Source organism: Stigmatopora nigra, chromosome 23 (assembly GCF_051989575.1).
Source record: "Stigmatopora nigra isolate UIUO_SnigA chromosome 23, RoL_Snig_1.1, whole genome shotgun sequence".
NCBI lineage: Eukaryota > Metazoa > Chordata > Actinopteri > Syngnathiformes > Syngnathidae > Stigmatopora > Stigmatopora nigra.
In genome coordinates this window covers 4406502-4427825 of record NC_135530.1, presented here as the reverse complement: position 1 = coordinate 4427825, position 21324 = coordinate 4406502, and the positions used below count along the sequence as shown (strand labels likewise).

Here is a 21324-nt window from a genome sequence, read left to right as displayed (position 1 = left end):
AACATTTCAAAATGCATCAACATAGTTCTAAAATCTTTATCCAACATACAGATTTCATAGAACCAACATTTCATAAAATTGCATAGAACACCATTTGCGATGTTTTTTTGGCAAAATGAACAGTTCCGCCTACTTTTGTCCAAAGTGTCAAGCTTTTAGAAACACGACACAGATGAACCCAGCAATTCACGTTGAAGCGAATGTGAAATATGGGCCGTAAATATAGCCGCCAAACGCCAAGGGGGAGAGAGTCTCCCTACTGCAAAGCAGGCTGAGACGCCACTGAAGTGGAAAAGCAGGAAAGCCCGCGTGGCTAGTGCTCATGCACCCCCCACCCTCGCTGGCCTGTCATAACATTATGCATGGCTGTGGACTAATACTCCACGTGTGCTCGTCTCCGTCACCCCCAACAACGGGATAAGCTAGCAAAAAGGAGAATCTAATCCCTACAATCCATTCATTTTCTAACATCTCCATGTTGTCGGATTGAAAGAAACCAGCCGTTTTCCACACTAATTGAAATTGTAGACCAGAGTATAAATAAAGCACGGCTTGATTGAATAATAAACCAGAAACGACTTGAAACTAAAAAAAAAAAAACAAAGATTGGACAGAGTGGTCAACTCAAGCAAATTCTGTTATTTATGGCTTATCTTTGTTTTTGTTTTTTTTAGCATCGACAGCGACTGTGTTGGTGTAAGTGGCGCCATCTTTGCAGATGGAGAAGCAATTACGAGCGGGTGGGCCACACCTTGACACAAACCCCTCCCCCAAACCGCCATCGGGATCATCATCATCATGGCGATGATGCTGGAATGGGGCCCACCGGCACCCCACTTCAAAACAACATGCTAATCCCACCCGCCAAGTGGGTGAGTTAAGGGGTGCCCCCGTGACAATGAACCCATCCCCGACACGCGCCAGTACCCACAGTGACATCCCCACTGGGAGGTGGGGGGTCTTGACCCTGACCGTCCTTCCAAAAGCAGGCCAAATATACAAAAAATGGATTTTGATCTTTGGAGAATGACAAAAATATTGAGCAGAGAAATTCAAATTCACTAAGTTAAAAGAACGTCCGCATTTTAAATGTATCGTATTTTGCCGTTTAATATACCCGGGTATATTAAATGATTTTTGCTTTTATTGAGCCGGGTGTTTGTGCGCCATTTAATATACCCCTGCTGTTTAATATATATTGAATAGGGGGTATATTAAACAGCAAAATACGGTAATAATTGCAAAATCAAAGCATATATTTCAAGCACCAGCTTTCTTAATGCAAATATTGAATTGTTGTCACCAAGGCAGCAGTTAAGAAAAACTGAAAAGAGTGCAAAAACTGAAAAAAAGACCCAGATTTTCTAACAATAAGTTTGAATTTGATGAAAAACGAAGTATAAATATTCTAAACAAGAAGTAAACTGTCTTTTTATTTTAAGAATCAAACGTAGCCATTCCAATCAATCATTGTAGACAATTCGCACTCTGGTTAAACTAGTTTAATTATGTGTCTACGTTGTGATGAGCAATGAAATGCATGATTGGTTTTATCAAAGGCTTTTAATGAGGAGAGGCGGAGTCTTTCCAAGGCATAACGTGATGCTATTTAGTCTCATTTCTTTGTTTTATCTGATTTTGCATTCAAAAATTCATTTCCCTGTTGACTTCAGTCAATTTCAGATCAGATATGAACATCTCACCTTCTAAGCAACTTGGTCTGGGTTAAAATTTGTTTAAAAAAAACCCTGTAATCACGCAACAGCGAGTCTAATGGGTGCTCCCTTAATACCAACTCGCCTTGAGTCCATTCATATTTCATCAAATGCAGCGAGCGGTCTTGGTCTTCCTAAACGTTGTTGAGATGAATCGACATCAAAGACAACCGCAGCCGTCCAATTAAGCGATGATCCATTTTGATCTTTATCTAACTGCTCCCACATCAAATAAAACCTGGGGAGTAATCTGGGACACATTCTGGGCCGATATAGTCCAAAAAAAATATGACAAATCTGCTTTTGCCATTCCAAAATGACTACTTGTGCTAATATTTAAGAGTTAAGAAGAACATTGGTGTCTATGGATTCAAATCCAGACCAGGTAATGTATGCTAATTCCTTTTCGGGGAGAAACAGCTGTTCTTGCTTGTATGAATAATTTAGGATTAGCAGTTTTTTAGTGACCCCCGAACCATCGGATCAAAGATCAATCCAGTATTAGCAGAATTAAAAGTTGTTGAACGAGGACCCGCCGATACCTCTGACAACTCACCTGAAAAGGATCGTGTAGTACAAATATTGGTGTTCTATTGTTTATAGATCTGGGGATCATTCCAAATAATAGGGGATGCTTGGTTTACAAATACTACAGGATACTCTGATACTAAAATTTGTGAAATTCGCTGACCACTCAGTGTAAATGTTTGCCAAGTGCTTTGATTATCTGCCAAAATCACTGGATCGGAACCGATCTGTTGATTAAATCCAATTGAGTCTGATACTCTAAAAATAGCTGGATCGAGCACCGAGTATCGTATGGGTACATGACTAATCCAGAGTACAGTGGTACCTCGAGATACAAACTTAATTCGTTCTGGGACTGAGCTCGTATGTCGGTTTTCTCGTAACTCAAAGGAATGTTTCCCTTTGAAATGAACTAAAAACTAATTTGTTCCAACCCTCTGAAAAAAAACACCAAAAACAGGATATTGGAGTGGAAAAAATGTTTTTTTTGTTCTAATTCGCCATCTATTAACAAAGTAACACATATCTAGTGGTTTAATATTACTAAAATGTGTTTAATAGTACTAAAATTATACGAATTTCGAAGGAGACTTATGAGCAGCATCTTTGCTCGTATATCAAAATGTGTCTTGTATCTCAAAGTAAATATTTTTACAAAATTTTACTCGTATCTCGAATTGCTCGTATGTCAGACTTGACTTTATTACTTTAACTACCATCCACTTATTACAATTCGTATTATTATTGTTGGTCTCTTTAGGGCTTGCTATTTCACAACAGGAAAACTCTGGTTCCTTCCTCAAAACTACAAAAAAAAAATACAAACAGAAGGGGGGGGGGGGCTGTAGAACAAAAGATGAGCTCTACTGCCCTATATGTATGTGTTGAAAAGGGATTGAGACTTTTAATCCAATTAACGGGAGTTTGGGAAGAGGGACAATAGTGACTATTGAGCCTTTAAAATGAAGATCCACCCTTTAATCCAGTCTGAACAGACTTTGAAATTGGATAGTCTACGATTAAAATGTGCGGCTGGAGGATGTGTGGCATTGTAAGAAGGGTCAGTTTTTTTAAGGCAGTGTTTTTAAAGACGAGTAAGTTTAGAATTTAACAGGAAGACGACCTAAGACAAGAAAAAGAAGCCATGGGGCTACTTCCCAGTTCAGTTTGCTTCACTGATTTCAGGTCACGCGGCAAGATGGGGAACGACCGGATGGTGCATTTGCAGGAGAGGTTAAAACCAGGGTGTGTTAGATAAACATATTCATAATCATTATGAGTTTAATGGGTCACTTTCTGTTCATTTTGGGGCATTTTTTGGGGTCACATCTTTGGTAACTCATTGGCTAATGAGCAAATTCAGATGTTATTATTAGTATTAATAACCAGTATTTTCAGTAGAAATCATTTAAATCTGTTTATTGTTGTCAATGGAAAGGAAGAGTTCATTTTGGTGTTTTTTTAATTACATGTAATGGCTTTTTGGTCACTATGCAGGCATTCAATTCAATTTAAATCAATTTGTGGTTGTGTTAAGGGTACTTATATGTGGTACTTGATTTTGTTTTGTTGGGTAACTTACTGTTGACATTGACTGATGTAAAAATGTTTTTTTCACCAAAATTTGCCACTTTTTTGCAGGTTTGAGTTGAATGAAACCTGCTTTTTGAATATGCTTTTGGAAAAGGATTTCTGTCAAATTTTGGCAGAACTCTACATTTTTGTCAACTGAAATGTAAGTTTTGGGGGCACTTTTTGTGTGTTTTAGGTTTTTTTTCCTGTTGATTTGAGGAAATTTGGGTAGCATCAATTCCTTGATAATTTGGGCAAAGTTTTTTTGGTTAAAAGTTAGGGACATTTTTCTTTGCAGGTCCAACTTGTAAATCAATAGAAGTAAATGAAAACTAGTTAAATGTGCAGTTGGAACTGAATAGATTTTTTAAGCAGAATTGAGAATTTAATTTTTTTTTTGGTCATTCATTTTCCATCTATGGGGATTTGACAAAAACATAAACCAAGAAGCCTTTGAAAGGCAATTTTTATTGTTGTTATTTTTCTTAGCGTGATGCAGTTTGTGTTGCATGAATTACATAATAATAGTAATAATAGGAAATTAATTGCGGAGGAAATTAAAGGAAAGGGCATTTTCTTGATATCCCTCAGGAATAATATTATGAGATATTTAACATCATCACATCTCAATGATCATGTCATTGTGAGAAGGAGAAGCTGTGGGCTGGATGGGGTGAACGAGGGTGGGGGGCGACAAATAGGTATTCACACCACACATGCAGGAAAAAAAAGACTGTATTCCAACACCCCCCTCTTGCTTCCTACATTTGGTTTGTTGTGGGTTGTTTGTCTCACTTTACTGTTTGATTTACAAACCTAGACATCCTGAAACAATGCAAAGACCCCCCACATGGCTCTTTGCATACGTGTTTTTTTCTTGAAAGTGAACTGATTTATATCTATAAAAATAATAATAATAAAGCATCTTTTTTTTCATTTAAGGCGATTTTGATGAGACAACCCATGGGGGGCGGGGACTTTTTTTTTTTTTTTTGCACAGCGACAACACTATGCTTTGCAATGTGGCAAGCTCATCATCAGCTCGGATGCTCCCTATTGTTGTAGGAAATTAGTAGGGGGTAAAATAGAAGACAAAAAACATCCTCCTGCAAAAAACAAACACACGCATCTTACGCCTCACACAACACCGTGTCAGTGAACGCATCACAAGCCTTGCACTTTGACACATTCAACACCCCCCAAAAAAAACGGTAATAAACTTACCAACGCCGTATTTTTCCTGCTCTGTGGGTATCCACATGTTTGTGGCGGGTGCTCTCAAGTTCGGAGAGGGATCAGCAGAGAAATCGGTTCAGTCGGTGGCATTCTATTGGCGTGATTTCCCCCGATCCGGAGTAGGACTCATTGTTTGGATTTACACGGCGAGAATGCGCCGCTGCTACGGCCGCCGCAGCTGGTAGCGGTACGGAGAAAGGGCGCATTCACGTGTCGTCGGACATTAAGCTATTACTTCAACGCAAGTCGACAGTTTGATTTAAATTGAACGTGAACGTTTGCATTGGTATTCGTGGGTTTCTTTCTACGCATTTTCATGTCTGTAATATATTTAGGTTCCCGTGAGATGGATTTTTCGCGAGTCATTTTTTCTTTGCAATATATAAGCTTTTGCTTATAACAAATGCACATATCTTCATCAAAATCCAATGCTATTTTGGTAGGAAAAACAATTATACTGTCTAAATGTGCACTTAGGGACTTAATGTAGGCAAACCATTTTGCAGTCATTTTGCCACGATAACGTCCGAGCTGTCTTTGAACGCTCCACCACGACCATTGCATTTTGGGAATTGTAGTGGCATCCCGTGACGTCAATGTGGTTAGGAAGTGGTCTTAATGGTTTAGTTTACTCATGTGCTCTCTGGTTTTGGTCAGAAAGGGAAAAAAACGAATAAAATAAATCAAGAAACAAATATGGAAGAAAATGTACCTTTAAAAGCATGCTGGAGAATTTGTGTACACTTAATTTTGTGCTTGAGGTGCATGAGTATGACCTTGAGCAGGACGGTCAAAGCTTCAAGTGGGACATTTGATGCATAAAAAATGCATGCATGCATCTGGAGGGAAAAAGCATGAAAAATGGAGGGAGGGATGGGAATCACAGCTTGCTTGTCACTCGGCTGTCTTTTACACCGCAAAGAAAGCTCGAGATGGACGGTTTTTTTGTTGTTGCTTTAATTAAAAGACAACAGACTGAGTGGGCTTAGTCGTACAGTACATGTTGTCTAGCTTCATTCATTCTGACTGGAATGATGGGGGTAAATTGTTGGATTGTAGAACCTTCTACTCTGCATATGAATAAATCATAAGACCAAGAGGGGGGTTGTATTTGTAGCCGAGTAAAACGGGACCCTGCAGATTCCTCACCTTGGAAATGATGTGCTAGGAATTCATGTTTCTACCTGAAATAACAGTTCGGTCCTTGACTGTAAGAGATTGAGCAAGATAGAAATGGACAGAAAGGGATTTTTAAAATGAAAAACTCCAAATAATTTTAAAAATATACTTCAAAATCTAGCCTAAAAATTCCACGTCACTGTGAGCATACATGTCACAAATAGGGTAATGAAAAACTGCAATTGGACCTGGTCAAGTGCTTTCAATTGTGTCATATTGCCACTTAAAAAGTCATAAAACCAGAAGCATTTTTTTTCTACTGGGACACGACTTTGGCCCATGACACCAGAGTGTTTTTATGACTCACAAGCTCCATGCTGTTCTTCTCCGTGGGTGCAAAATGACAGAAACCAACCACCTGGACCCCCCCTACCCTCAACACCCACTAGCGAAAAACACGATTGTGCCCGCAAGTGTACACATGCTAGACAGATGGCAGTCATAAATGAAAGTAATCTATAGCATAGTCCTTCCCTTACAACTACTAAAACAATGACCCATACATACAGATTCGGATGTATATAAGACACAGTTTTGTCATGGGGTTTTGTCGTTTAAAAAAGTCAAATAAATTCTATATAAAGAATGGAGGAAAGGTTGAATCACCCACTTCTCTTTTTTTTAAATGTACTTTTGGACTGACAGACACAAGTAGTTCTCAGACAGGCAACGTTTTGTTACCCAGTATTAGTCACGGGTCTTGCTCATATGTGAAGAAAACTAAACAAAATGACAGAGAGCTACAAAAGGCCGGCACACTTGCTCTTTATCATCGGTGCGTAGGCTCGAGGGTGTTGGTTTGAGTGTCATTTGCCACACTACCTACAGGCTGTGTGAGTTGATCTTTTGAGGCTCTCCAAAGCGTGCCAGTCTTGAATAATACACTGGTACCTTGACATACGAGTGGCCCGACATGCGAGCAATTTGAGATACGAGTAAATTTTTGGGGAAATGTTTATCTTGAGATACGAGACAAATTTTGATATACGAGCAGAAAGGAGGCGAGATGCTGCTCATAAGAACATCATGGCCACTCTCCCCGCAACTATCTGGTCGCAACTCCCTCTTTGTAATGTCTCTGCGAGCACTGGGCGGAGCATTCCATTTTTTCAATGTTTTTTGGTGGAGCTTGTTCGCTAATACGAGAGCAGTATATACTACTTCTCGTTGGCAAGTGGCCGTGCGTTATCCCATTGTGAGGACATGTGTGTGCATCATTTTGGGAATATTTTGAAGGGTATACAAACTCAAACAACCCTTGATATGTTGCATCTGAAAGTCACTGCGGAGGCAGGGCAAAAAGAGCCAATCCGAGAGACAAAATGTATCAAAATTTCAAACTAAATTAGAATTAAGTTTAGTGTTAGGTTCGATTAAACTTATTTTTGAGTGTCTGCATCGTAATCCAAGTTCATTTATATTTGTTTATGTTATTTGAGGGTGTTGACATGCATGATGCACGGATTCATATTTAATATTGTTTCAACAGATAAACCACGTCGGCATAATTCAATCCTACTGTTGATTGTAATCTACGATTTCCTTCCTCGTGCAATTATCTTAGTTGTTATTAGCATGATACTGACATTGATGAATCTTTGTGGCTCTGGTTAAATGAATTTAATTACAGCAACCTAGTTGCACTTTAACAAAATTAAACTGTGACTATGGCGTGGCCCACAACCCAAAAAAATGAGTATGACACCCTTGCGCTTGTGACTGTTAGCAGTTTTACATACGTAACGCGCTCTATGTATCTTTGATCTTACCGCTGCCTGCATATTTTACGAACACGAATGCAATCATGAGGGAATGGAAGGGGAAAAAATGCTAAATTATGAATTCCGGAGAAATTCTCCAAAGACAGGTTGGGGGTCGACTCGATGGTTCGTGCATCGACAATTGACATTTTCTTTTTTTTTTCAAATGAAACAGTATATGGAAATGAAATTCTATGTTGATATTCTACTATTTTTCTCATTGAATTAGAGGTTCAACCAAAAGTATGCATTGTAATATGTCATATCAATAGGAAATAGCGTTTATACACTAAATTTAAGATTGTGTAGATGTCGCTGTATGATGCTGACTGCTTGACTGTATAGGTACATTGCTTGCTGACGCGCTATATTTATATGATGATGTGAAAGGGGAATGCGCATGACAGTAAATTATGGGAAAATGGTATAGGTTGACAGTAAAATACTGGAAAATGGTATAAATTGACAGTAAAATATCATAAAATTATATAAGTTGACAGTAAAGTACGGGAATATTGTATAAGTTGACAGTAAAGTACGGGGAAATTGTATAAATTGACAGTAAATTACGGGAATATTGTATAAGTTGACAGTAAAATATGGGAAAATCCTATAAGTTGACTGTAAAATATGGGAAAATCGTATAAGTTAACCGTAAAATACTGGAAAAACGCATAGATTGACAGTAAAATACAGAAAATTGTATAAAGTGACAGTAAAATATGGGAAAATCATATAGGTTGACAGTAAAATATGGGGAAATCGTATAATTTGACAGTAAAATGCGGGAATATTGTATAAGTTGACCGTAAAATATGGGGAAATCGTATAATTTGACAGTAAAATGCGGGAATATTGTATAAGTTGACCGTAAAATACGGGAAAATCCTATAAATTGAAAGTACAAATTGGGAAAATTGTATAAGTGTACAGTAAAATATGGGAAAATCGTATATGTTGACAGTAAAATACGGGAAAATCGTATATGTTGACAGTAAAATACGGGAAAATTGTATGAGTTGACAGGTATGATTACTATGAATGTAAAATATGGGAAAATCGTATAAGTTGACAGGTATGAAGTATGAATAATAAGAAGCATCCATACGAGGGCCATAGCATACACAGGTGATTCCTTTAGGAGTATCTAGCAACCTCCTAGCTGTTTTCCAGCCGTGCCTATTTGGGTTGAATTCAAATTCCGTACACCGCTTCATCTGGGAGCCCAAAAGGCCTTGAATCCCTCCGCTATCCCTCAAGGCAAGTTCACAGGAGGTTCCCATGGCTTCAGTAGGCCATACCACGCAGCGCACAGTGGGTGGTGACCTATTGCAACCAAAATACGCATCACCATGGACGAGGCCAGGCGGGGAGCATCGGATTGGATTGAAGCGCTCGTCTATGTTTGAAGCGGAACAGTGAGGTGAATACTGACACGTGTTGGAGTGGCGTTTAGGGTCTACTTGAGCAAATATTGTTTTCATGAATCACTTGCCTGATTAGCTGTTATTGTTTTTTTATGACTTGTGTAGCCTTATGCAACCTGTGATTGTATAAGATAGAAATCAGTGCCAAACTTCACCCTCTTTGTGGCATTGTGTGGGTTGCCAGGCAACTCCGACAAGGTTTACCTAATCCAGCAACTTTTTTTGTTTCTTTTCTTGCTAAAGATAAAAATAGAAGTTCATGGAAGTACATAAATGGGTGGCAAAGTCATCTTGGGGAGTTGGTTACAAAATGTGTCTGAATTTCTTTGTGCAGTCACGTAATAAAAACATTTTTTGTCTTGATTTGAAAAGATCTTTAAACGATAAATAAACAGCAAATGTACTTTTTTTAATTGTTGAACTTTTTCAATATATAGATACATATATGTAATAAAAAATGCATTTTGTATGGATTTGAAAAGATAAATAAACTATCAATAAACAGCAAATATACTTTTTTAACAATGTTTACCTTTTTCAATATATATATCTATATATATATATATATATATATATATATATATATATATATATATATATATATATATATATATATATATATATATATATATATATATATATATATATATATATATATATATATATATATATATATATATATATATATATATATATATATATATATATATATATATATATATATATATATATATATATATATATATATATATATATATATATATATATATATATATATATATATATATATATATATATATATATATATATATATATATATATATTGAAAAAGGTATGTATATGTAAATGTATATGTATATATATATATATATATATATATATATATATATATATATATATATATATATATATATATATATATATATATATATATATATATATATATATATATATATATATATATATATATATATATATATATATATATATATATATATATATATATATACATATACATATATATATATATTGAAAAAGGTATGTATATGTAAATGTATATGTATATATATATATGTATATATATATATATATATATATATATATATATATATATATATATATATATATATATATATATATATATATATATATATATATATATATATATATATATATATATACATATATTTAAAAAAGGTCAACATTAAAAAGTATATTTGCTGTTTATTAATTGTTTGTTTATCTTTTCAAATTCAGACAAAATGCCTTTTTATTAAGTAGCTGCACAAAGAAATTCAGACAAATTTTGTACATATATATTCTGTAAAATCACAACTCTGCCAAGGAACAATCCATGCACTGTAGCTCCAAAAAAACTGGCACTGCTCTTCTTCTGTATGTTAAATGCAGCTGGAGTACACACAGGCCACCCTCATAACGTCGCACAAAGCCATCGTCACCCCACAAACGTACAACGTCGGACTGCATCGCATTGAATGGCTAGTACGTTTATTTTGCCAGGGTACAAATTTGCATTTGCATCTCTGGTTGCCCTTCATGTGATTTATAGGCCACAGAAAAGGAAGAGGAGAAAATAGAGGACATTCCTTGACTAGGAAAAGGACTTTTGTGGAGGAGTGGTGGTGATGGAGCAGAACCAGCTGTGTCTAGTGGCGTGGCTTGTGACTGATTGGAAACCCATCTGTCTTTGAAAGTGGGCAAAATTACTACACAGTTACCTCTAGAGCCAGCTCTTGTTGATGTGTTGGAATGATTTTGTACAAAATCTTGCAGGGGAGGATCTGCATATTTAACAGTATTTTTGCAGGGCAGGTGTTTGTGTTTTTTTTTTTAAATACCTGACAGTGGTGGTGCGTTTTTGGCTTTCTGTCCAATCATTTTCAAAGCTCGCTTATAACTGGTTTCAATTGGTTTTAGTGTTGTTTCTCAGGCTGATACCAACATATTAAGCATTGTGTCAAAATATAATTTTGTTAGAGTTTCTAATAAAGCTAAAGTTGGACAAACGGAATTTCATTTTATTTAGCGTGTTTTTTTTGTCTAATCTGTCATTTAAAGGCTAATTTGAGAGTCAAGAGTAATAACTAGGTATTTAAATTCTTGGACTACATTAATTTATTTCGCGATCACTACTTTCTGGAGTCTTCAATCTTCAGCAATGATATTTTAGCATGTTGTGGGCTATACAATTTGTCGTGGCGGACCAGATCTGCGCCCTCACACCTTATGTTTGATGCATGTATACTCATCAGCTTTGTGTTTAATGTCTCAAAGTGGAAATGAACAGAGAGGACAGGAATGTGAATGCAAGGTGGGAGTATGATGGGGGTTTGAAGTTTTAGATGAAAAGCCAGTGCAGGGTTAGGACATTTTGACTGACCTTCCACTCCTTCCTCCCCCACCGCTTCTTCTCTTGGGTCGCTTTGATCAATTAAAATCCATGTCGGGAATTATGGAGAAAGTCGTGTTTCTGACGAAGGCCTCCATCAACCTTAATAGAGAGTTGAAACAAGAAATTTACATACATTTAAAAAATAAACAGTGACATGAAAGCAGACTAAACCTTCAGGATTCAATTTGTCGAGGCGTTTTGGTATTACGTTCTTCAAAGTGAGAGATTTACATACGGTGAATTTAAGGGTTCGTAACATGACACGAAAAGACAAAATAAGCAAGACAAGACATCAGGAGGAGAATTGGGGACGAGCAAGATCTGTTCATCCTTGGGTGTAATTTCCAGATATATATTTATATATTACATGGTTATACAAAGGGAACAAGAATGGCAAAATAAAGTGGAAAAAAAGAGTTAATAAGTAAATAAAATAAATGGAACAGGTAATAGTGAAATGCATTTATTTTTATTCAAATATAGGAACATATTTTTGATGACATGTCATGAATTACGTATATAATTTATCATTTACTCTTCATCCATTCAAACAATTATAGCACTAGAAAGAAGCTATTCCAACTCTGAAATAAAGCGGTTGAAAATTCATATTTTTTGGGGTTACTTTGCTTGACTAGGGACTGGTGTGCATGCTAAAACACAATCAAGACAAAATCATGATTTGGATTGAAATCATGTTTTTTAATAGTGTCATAAGTACCTGTTGAAAAGTCATATTTTATTTTAAAGGGGTTGAAAAGTCATATTTTCTGGGTTGCTTTGCTTTACCAGGGACTGGTGCGCATGGTAAAACACAGTCAAGACAAAGTCATGATTTGAATTAACATAATCTTTTTGAATAGTGTGTGTCATATCTATATGTACGTGTTTCAGAAATGTGTGCAGTATTTTAGTAAAAAAAATGACCGCTACATTTAATATTTAGCAACTATTGCGTCAAAATGGCGACATCTATGCTTGTATATGAGTTTTATGTGAGCCTATTTTTTGGGGGAAATGGAACAAGTGAGTCACTTTAATTGAACATGCAGAGACTCAGTTACTGCAGAGACTCAGTTACTACTATCTTTCTCAGCTAACTTGGTGTAATTTGTATTCCTGTGGCAACGAGTTGATCGGGGCCCGTGCCCATTGATGCAACGTGCACGGAATGCCAAGCGGCCATCACACTGAGCTCTTTCTTCTGGCAGGTGATTATCTACTCATCGCTATTTCAATTTCATTAAAGAAAACTCAAAATGCATGCACAGTGTGAGCTGAAATCCACATGACGAAATGCTGCATTTTGCAGTCCGACATAGTTGAGGGAACATCCTTGTTGATGAAGCAGTGAGTGCAGTGAAAGTAATTTATGGATCAAACTCAGAAACATATCTGTGGGAATTTCACTCTGGGGTGTGAGATGCAATGCGTTGGAATTTGAAACAGAAGGGCTCCCCCTAGCGTGCAAAAGACACTTTTTCTGAGGTGCATTTTAATTGAGCCTTTTCAATTCAGTTACGATTACAAGTCATTTATAGACAATAACTAACCATAGAGTCTTAAACATCAGGTTTTTTTGTTATTTTTTTTAATCTAGCAACCTGTTATCGAATAGATTATTCCATAATTTTATAATTGTAATTGTATTTTTTGTGTATATACTTTGGGAGTGTGCAGCACTATTTAAAAAGATTATATTTAGGACAGTGGTTTGGTACTTTGTTGATGTTACTTTTTTTCAACATTTGAGAAATTTCTAAAACTAAAACAATTAAAAATAATTATGGAAAGAAATCATAAATGTTATTTTAGTGTGGGGGTGGGGGGGGGGGGGGTATGACTAATTGCATGAAGTCTGATCTTATTGTTCCCTGCAGGTTTTGAGTTCGCCAGTATAAGTAATGCATTTGTTTGGTTTTGGGAGGGAGCCAGGCGTTCGTAGTTCATTTCAAATACAGAATATTAATCTAAAGATTTTGAATTGTATGCTTTTAGTTTAAAACTCGTCAATAGTGTGAGATAATGCAGTTGTACAACATTGGGAAATGTAGAAATGTAAAGGTTTTCTGGCGCATGATTAAGTAAGCATACAGTACTATAGTACTACTTGTACTGTAGTAAAAACGTGACCAAAAAAACACGCCCACTGTTTGTGCACACATACGTCACGCGTGTGTCCATGCGACTAAGATTCTGTTCTCGGATTGGTCGGTTTTGCCGGTAAAAGTGGTGGGTCGCGTGATGTGCTCAACACTGGCGTGTATGAGGGAAAATGTATCGTCTCGGACAACGGTGTACCTCCAAGATCGCTTTCAATTCCTTTTTCTTCACAGTACCGAGGGGTTATTTTAACATTACGAGACAACATAGTAAAACCTGGTTGTGTATTGGCTGATTTTGGATCAAACCCGACCGATTTGGGGCTGAAAAATGCGTAAGGCAAAGAAGAAGAATGGCAGAGGTGAGTCCAAGAGCGGGCCACGGCGGGTGCGGCCTTGGTTGCCCATTCGCGGCGTTGTGCTACTTGTAGTTTTTTAAGAGGTGCCTGGCCGTTGAGTTGCATTGAACGTGTCTGGTGCACGGACTACAAAAATCGCGTTGCTTTTGGGGAGAAAGATAAAAACATCTTGTGGCTAATTTAACAGCTAACACTAAACGCTTAAAACGTGCGTTCGAACACTATTATTTGGCCTTATACATATTTGTCAATGACTCCCTAATTGTACCTAATGCCTTTTTAATAAGACGTTAACTTCGATCGCAATATATTTTCCACTTTTGGTACATTCCACAACCGTTAGCTTAGTGCCGGTTGTTTACGTTAATTCACTTGATTGTATTATCTCTCTCTTTGATGAATTCCATTTTAGATCTGGTCTCATATTTTTTTCTGTTATAACTAATGTATTTTATATTTGTCACGTGTTATGCCCTGTTGTCGTATCGTTGTAACAATGCGACTAGATTCATTGCGGTTGTTATGGGCGTGTCATAGGCGGTTCTTCCACAGAACTGTAGAAATTGGATCAGCTGTTGAATCCACGTCAACACATGCACTCCAATGGCATCTCATGGTTGACTACAAATCAAATTAAATTGCAAAATAGTTAGGTTGTCTTGCCATGTCCTCGCAAAAAAACAGGGATCTGTGTTTGCATGTATTATCTGCAAACTTGGGTCATACAGGAACAGATAAGATAACTGGTGTTTACTCCTGTAATATGCCAGTATTATGTAAGTTGTACATGAGTTTGTTTTTTTTACCTTTTCAGGGTCGCAGCATGGAAACGTGCAGCCTTTCAGCGACGAGGACGCCTCCGTTGAGACGCTCAGTCATTGCAGCAGCTTCAGTGATGGCAATAGTGTGGCGGATGAAGGTGGAGAGGCCAACGAGGACACGGCCCAAGAGGATTTCCAGTACAAGCTAAAGGGATTCATAGACAGCACGGTGGATAAGAGGTATTTCTGCAATGATTTGACATTTTTTTTGGAAATTGCACCCAAGGATGAAACTGTTTGAGAGTACATTTCTTGAAAACATGAACATTTACATTGTTTCCACAGTGCAAAAACCAGACAAGGGGCGCTGGATGGACTTAAAACGGCAATGGCCACGCGTATTCTGTACGAGTTCATTTCAGAGAGAAGGATGACAATCACGGATAGTATCGAGCGCAGCTTGAAAAAAGGTGAACGATTATTTTGGGGAATTAGGGAACATTTGAAAGTAGAAATTGGGTAAAATGGCTGGTTGTTTACAGGCAAAGGTGAAGAGCAACGTGCAGCAGCGTCTTTAGCCTGCTTACTCTGCATCCAGTTGGGCTCGGGCATTGAGAGCGAAGAAGTTTTCAAGACACTTAAGACTGTTTTTAAGAACATCTTGGCTGATGGCACGGCAAACATGCAAGGAAGACAAGCGGTAGGTTGTCGAGCAAAAGTGTAGAAAAACCGAAATGGGAAAATCTGCTTAAATAAAACCCTCACTTTTAGGTGGCGACAAGTTTGGGGCTCTGCACTTTGGTTGCAGAAGATGATGTTTTGGTAAGTTATTATTATTTTTTATAGAATTATGATTCAGGTGTAGAAGTTCCACTATTACAACCTTTTAGATAAATACAATTAGTATTCAAAATTGTCAAGACCCACACAGAGCTAATAGAAAACTGTAGTCGAGACTTGTTGTCATTGTCATGTGATGAATCGCAATATGAAATTTAAAAGTGGGTCAGATCAGGAAGTTAGTCCCGAAGAATTAAGATTTTAATGTGTAAATTCACACTAACTCGGCGCAAGAAAGAGGTGGGGAAAAAAAAGAGCGCCTGATATGGATATTAAAAAACTAATAACTTATCCAAAAATATTAAAACTAATATTTTTGTCAACAAACTCGAGACCAGGCTGACTGAAGCATTGTAATTTCACTTCCAATATTGTTCTTATCAACATTTTCATATGGTTAAAAAAAAAAGTCTCCGGTAAAATACTTTGACGAAAACAACTTCTTGGAAGAATCAACTAAAACGCCAATAAAACCAAACACATTTAAAAAAAAAAAAAACATTCCTTGGCTTCCCTCACTAACAATAAATAACTCTGGATTCCTGGCCAACAGTCAAATAGGATTAAAATTGTATTCCATGGCCCTGAAGTCCAATCTATCAAATTCAGTGAAGTAACCCCTGAGGTCATATTGAAACTTGGAATAACCTGCTTTTTCTAGGATGTTCGTGCCACCATGGAATGCTTCGAGAACCTCTTCACCCGTTCCTATGCCAAGGCAGATGGCACGTGCCCTTCCATCAGCGCTCCTACTAGCCAGCTCCATACCAATGCACTTCTTTCCTGGGCGCTCTTGCTTACCATCTGCACCGGCAACCAGCTCAAAGACATCTTGAACAAGTATGCAACTTACAGCCAAAAAAAGTGCCGACATAGATCGGGCTCCACTAAGCACTTTTCCCCCTTTTTGTCTTGCAGGCACCTGCCTAAACTTCCAAGATTGTTGGATAGTGACGACGTCAACATGAGAATCGCTGCCGGAGAGACCATTGCGCTGCTTTTTGAGTTGGCTAGAGACATGGACTCGGTGAGTGTTTTGAGCTAAAAGATTGGATTCAAAAAAATGGAGGCATCTGCTTTTTGAAAAGAAAGATAAATGGCTTCATTTGTCCAATAGGAGTTTGAATTTGATGACTGGGAGGAGTTGTGCGATAAGCTCAACGCGTTGGCTACAGACTGCAACAAACATCGAGCCAAGACGGATAAAAAAAAGCAGCGTTCGGTGTTCAGGGATGTGCTTAAGGCTGTTGAGGTGAGTTGAGGAGCTCCCTCTTTTTCCCGACCTGGCAATCTAATCGTATTTCTTCTAGGAGGGCGACTTCCAGGCTGAGAGTATACGATTCGGGACAGAACGCATGACCATCGATAGCTGGCTCAAGAAGCGGATGTACGATGCGTTCAGGGAGTTTGTGGGATCTGGAATGAATTACCACTTGCAGGTTGGCTGTGATTTTTAGCTGCTATGTGATAGGGTATGAGACCGGATGGTTAAATTCTGTCCTTGCAGGCTAACGAATTCATCAGAGATGTGTTCCAACTCGGACCTCCCATGCTGGTTGACTCGGCCACGATAAAAGCTATGAAGATCTCCCGCTTTGAGAGGGTAAGAAGCACGTCTTGGATTTTTTGTTAAACTGAACTTTTCATTCAAAGCTAACTTGTTTGGACTTTTTTTTTTTTGACAGCATCTTCACAACTCTGCCACTTTCAAAGCTCGGACCAAGGCAAGAAGCAAGTTTAGGGACAAGAGATCCGATGTGGGTGATTTCTAATTCCTCAATTTTCTGGTTTTATGGTTAAAATTGCTACTTTTTCCAGTTTTTTGTTCTGTTACACAACACATTCACCCAATAGTTCAATTGTATATTCTGTCTGTTAAATATTCCATTTAGCTGTTTTTGTCATTAGATTTAAAGTAGCACAGTGTGTATAGTATTATTTTTTGTTTTTTGGACACCCCTGCCATTTAAAAAAATGTCTGTTTAGAATTTGGTGTTTAATGTATTGTATTTGGGCGCCTAAATGAAGTTCAATAAATTGTATAAAAAGGAATTTTCTTTTTTGTCTTGACACTTATTTTGATGTGATACACATCAACCAATAAAATTATTTTTTTCAAATTATTTGGTTGGTACAACTAGTACAGGGGTAGGGAATCTATGGCTCGAGAGCCACATGTGGCTGTTTCCAAGGGTACATATGGCTCTCCATTAACCTAGGAGGTAAAATATGGAAACTGTGACACTACAAAAGAATTCAGATAATTTTTGTACTTTGAAAGTGGTAAAATCACAAAAAAATCCCACATTTTCATGTATTTTTACCATTCAAATCTGAGAATGGCTCTCAAGAAATAACATTAGAAAATATGAATTGTTTATAGCTCTCTGTCAAAAAGATTTCCCGACTCCTGAACTAGTATTTACTTATTTCTTTTCATTATACATTTACAGTCCGACAAAAAATAGGGAAAATAGGTATTTTGATTCTATTTGCTTTTATGAGAATTTATATCTAAAATTTCAAGCTATCTCACCACAAAAATAGGTGTCAAATAACCTCCCAGAATTTAGTTAGGTGATATATTTTTGCTTTGCTTAGCATGTTTAAAGAGCGGAAACCTCTTCCTTGCTAAGAAGGTCATTGCGAACCAATGGCGTGTGTGTGAATCACTTTTACGACTTGAAATCAGAATGAGAAATCTGCCCATAAAGGCTACCCGGCAGAACATTGTGCCCGCCGACACACATTTGAAATCCCCAAGGTTGTCACTACTGCAAGTTTGTAAAATTATAGAAGCGTAAAGAGTAACCATGAAGCATGCTACCATCAATTAGTTGTAAATTATAATGAACTATCACTCATTCATATGAATAAATATAAAAAATAAGACTTAAACTGTCAATAAGCACTACTCTGGTAATGAGTTATTCATATTTAGAAAAGCCCCGCCTCCTTAGTGTGCTTTAACCCATAATATATCCAACTGTAATTCTACTCTTGGCCAAGAGGTGGCGCTTTATCTCCACCTGCCTGTATGCTGCAGTGTCACGAGTGTCAATTATGACCCCGAGTGCACAATTTGGAGGTGAAAAAGGCTTCTGTTATTGTTCCGTTCTCACGCTCGCAACCCGTAGCAAAAACTATCGACGGCAATTATAAGCGCCTAGATGCACGAATGTGCGTTTCACTCTGGTGTGAGCGGAAATAAAGCATATTCAAGGGGCTGGCGGCTTTGAAACACAGCAGAGCTATGCACATTTTGTCATGCCGGCCGGGTGCAAATGCATTGCGGCCCCCACACTGCGTGACTCATTGCTGTTATGCGGGCTCACGCATAGACACATCGAGACACATCATACCTCCCACTCCCGCCTCTCAACCCTCCCGCCTGGCCGTGATGTGGGCCACTGATGATGGCGGACCCCCGTCAGGGCTGACAACTATTCTCCGGATGAGGGTGTAGTAATCGAAGGTGGGGAGGGGGAGAAGCCATGAAGTAGGATGTTTCCTTACTGTACTTGAAGGGAGCTTACGATTGGAAAAACAAGCTGATATTTGTTTTCGCTACACTACAGGTGTCAAAGTGGTGGCCGAGGGGCCAGATATAGCCCACCGCATCATTTTGTTTGGCCCGGGAAAGTAAATCATGAGTGCTGACTTTCCGTTTTAGGATCAAATTAAAATGAAGATTAAAGATGTATATTAAATTTCGTGATTTTCCCCCTTTTAAATCAATAATTGAACATTTTCAAAAATCATTTTGTAAAACCTAAAAATATATACAAATATTTTCCACTTTAATATGGAACATAATTAAAAACAATTCGTTTCCTTTTGCAATGAAAAACAAATGATGAAATAAATGATTTTCCTTTACTAAGAAAAAAAGCTCAAATAAACAGTTTTTGATCTATAAAAAACGGAATATACAAGGCCTTTTGATCCAGTTATAAAATTATAAGATTTATAAAAAAAATCTAAATATTATATCTAAAATGGTCCGGCCCACATGAAATCGAGTTAACGTTAATGCGGCCCACAAACCAACCCGAGTCTGACACCATTGCGCTACACCGTCACTCACTCTGACTTAACAGCCCATTTCAAGTGGTATTAGTTGCTAGGTATATCCCCGCCCTGCATGGTGTCCCTTTAGTAAGGTCAGTTGTAAAGCGTATAGCTTACAGCAAGTAGAAACATAGTCAAATCACCTGACCTCAACCCCATTGAGAATGCATTTCATTCAAAGTGAGCAAATTGCCCTTTAACGATTCACCAAACTCCCTTGTGGCTCATTAAAATACAATCAAGACAAACATTTATACCACTGAGAATTAATTTCATTCAAAATGAGCAAAATGTCCTCTTATGATTCATTTAATAAAAACGAACAGCAAATCCGTCTGTCGACAAAATGCAAACTCTCTGCACGCCCACCAGTCAATTGTCAAAAACATAACACTGCAATGATAGTAATGATGAATATTATGGTCCTTGTACAAAATGTTCAGCCACTCATTTATGCCTTGTCGGATTCCCAAAGTACATCATGTCTCTCGGGTTGCCAGGAAACCAGCACCAAGCACCAAATCATGAACAAAAAGTACCGATTAAGTACAGAATCTACTACTTGTCCAGTGAGGGGTCAACACAGCGTCTGGTCTTTTTCATCTTGAAGCTGCCCTTTGCGTCATGCTCCCTTACGCTAGCCACTTTCATGTCCTCCCTCACCACATCCATGTACCTTCTCCTGGGTAAACCTCTAGCCCTGTTTCACCCTGAACATCCTTCTACTGATATCTTTCTTCCCTCTGGACATGCCCAAGCCATCCAATCTCCAAAATGTCTAACCTTCACTGTCCCTCTGAATTGTCTCATGTCTAAACCGTGGTACCTTGAAACACGAGTGGCTCGACATAGGAGATATTCAAGGTACGAGTAAAATTTCGGGTAACGTATTTTCTTGACAATAAGGCGCACTTAGAAGTCTTAAATTTTCTCCAAAATAGACAGTGCGCCTTATAATCCAGTGCGCCTTATAATCCAGTGCGCCTTATATATGGAAAAAAACTGAAAACCAAAAACAAAAAACCACCACTGTCGGATATTAAAAAAACACAAATGCCTGAACTGAAACAATACTGTTAAATATGCAGATGCCATCTTAGTTTACAATATCTTCCATCATATAGCTCCTCCCCACTGCAAGATTTTATTCAAAAAAATCCAAAACATCAACAATGGCTGGCTCTAGAGGTGACTGTGTAGTGAGTGCTTCATACCTGGAAGTCAATAGCAATTTTCGTATTTTCACGACTATAAGACGCACTTAAAAGTCTTAAATTTTCTCCAAAATAGACAATGCGCCTTATAATACAGTGCGCCCTATAATACAGTGCGCCTTATAATACAGTGCGCCTTATAATACA

The 21324-nt window shown here is 37.6% G+C and overlaps 2 protein-coding genes across 2 annotated transcripts in view; one reads left to right on the top strand and one right to left on the bottom strand.

Moving 5' to 3' along the window:
* The window catches only part of dock4b (dedicator of cytokinesis 4b), a 71998-nt gene extending 66742 nt beyond the window's left edge, over positions 1 to 5256 (bottom strand). Inside the window, exon 1 of the mRNA XM_077709330.1 lies at positions 5040 to 5256. Coding sequence (XP_077565456.1) covers positions 5040 to 5076 — 37 coding nt within the window. The 5' untranslated portion in view covers positions 5077 to 5256. The remainder of the gene's footprint in view (positions 1 to 5039) is intronic.
* An 8770-nt stretch (positions 5257 to 14026) lies between these two features.
* Positions 14027 to 17944, top strand: ifrd1 (interferon-related developmental regulator 1). The gene is made up of 11 exons (XM_077709331.1): positions 14027 to 14294; positions 15106 to 15292; positions 15398 to 15522; positions 15595 to 15752; positions 15824 to 15874; positions 16554 to 16732; positions 16811 to 16919; positions 17010 to 17144; positions 17203 to 17331; positions 17400 to 17495; positions 17578 to 17944. Exons 1-11 carry the CDS (start codon positions 14264 to 14266, stop codon positions 17662 to 17664), a joined length of 1287 nt encoding a protein of 428 aa, XP_077565457.1. The 5' UTR covers positions 14027 to 14263; the 3' UTR covers positions 17665 to 17944.
* Positions 17945 to 21324: the final 3380 nt, after the last annotated feature.

Bases quoted from the DNA above. Each gene is read 5' to 3' on its own strand.
- ifrd1 (XM_077709331.1), top strand. From the start codon at position 14,264: ATGCGTAAGGCAAAGAAGAAGAATGGCAGAG. The intron at 15,523-15,594 runs GTGAACGATTAT...GGTTGTTTACAG, and splicing joins CGAGCGCAGCTTGAAAAAAG to GCAAAGGTGAAGAGCAACGT. The intron at 15,753-15,823 runs GTAGGTTGTCGA...CCTCACTTTTAG, and splicing joins ACATGCAAGGAAGACAAGCG to GTGGCGACAAGTTTGGGGCT.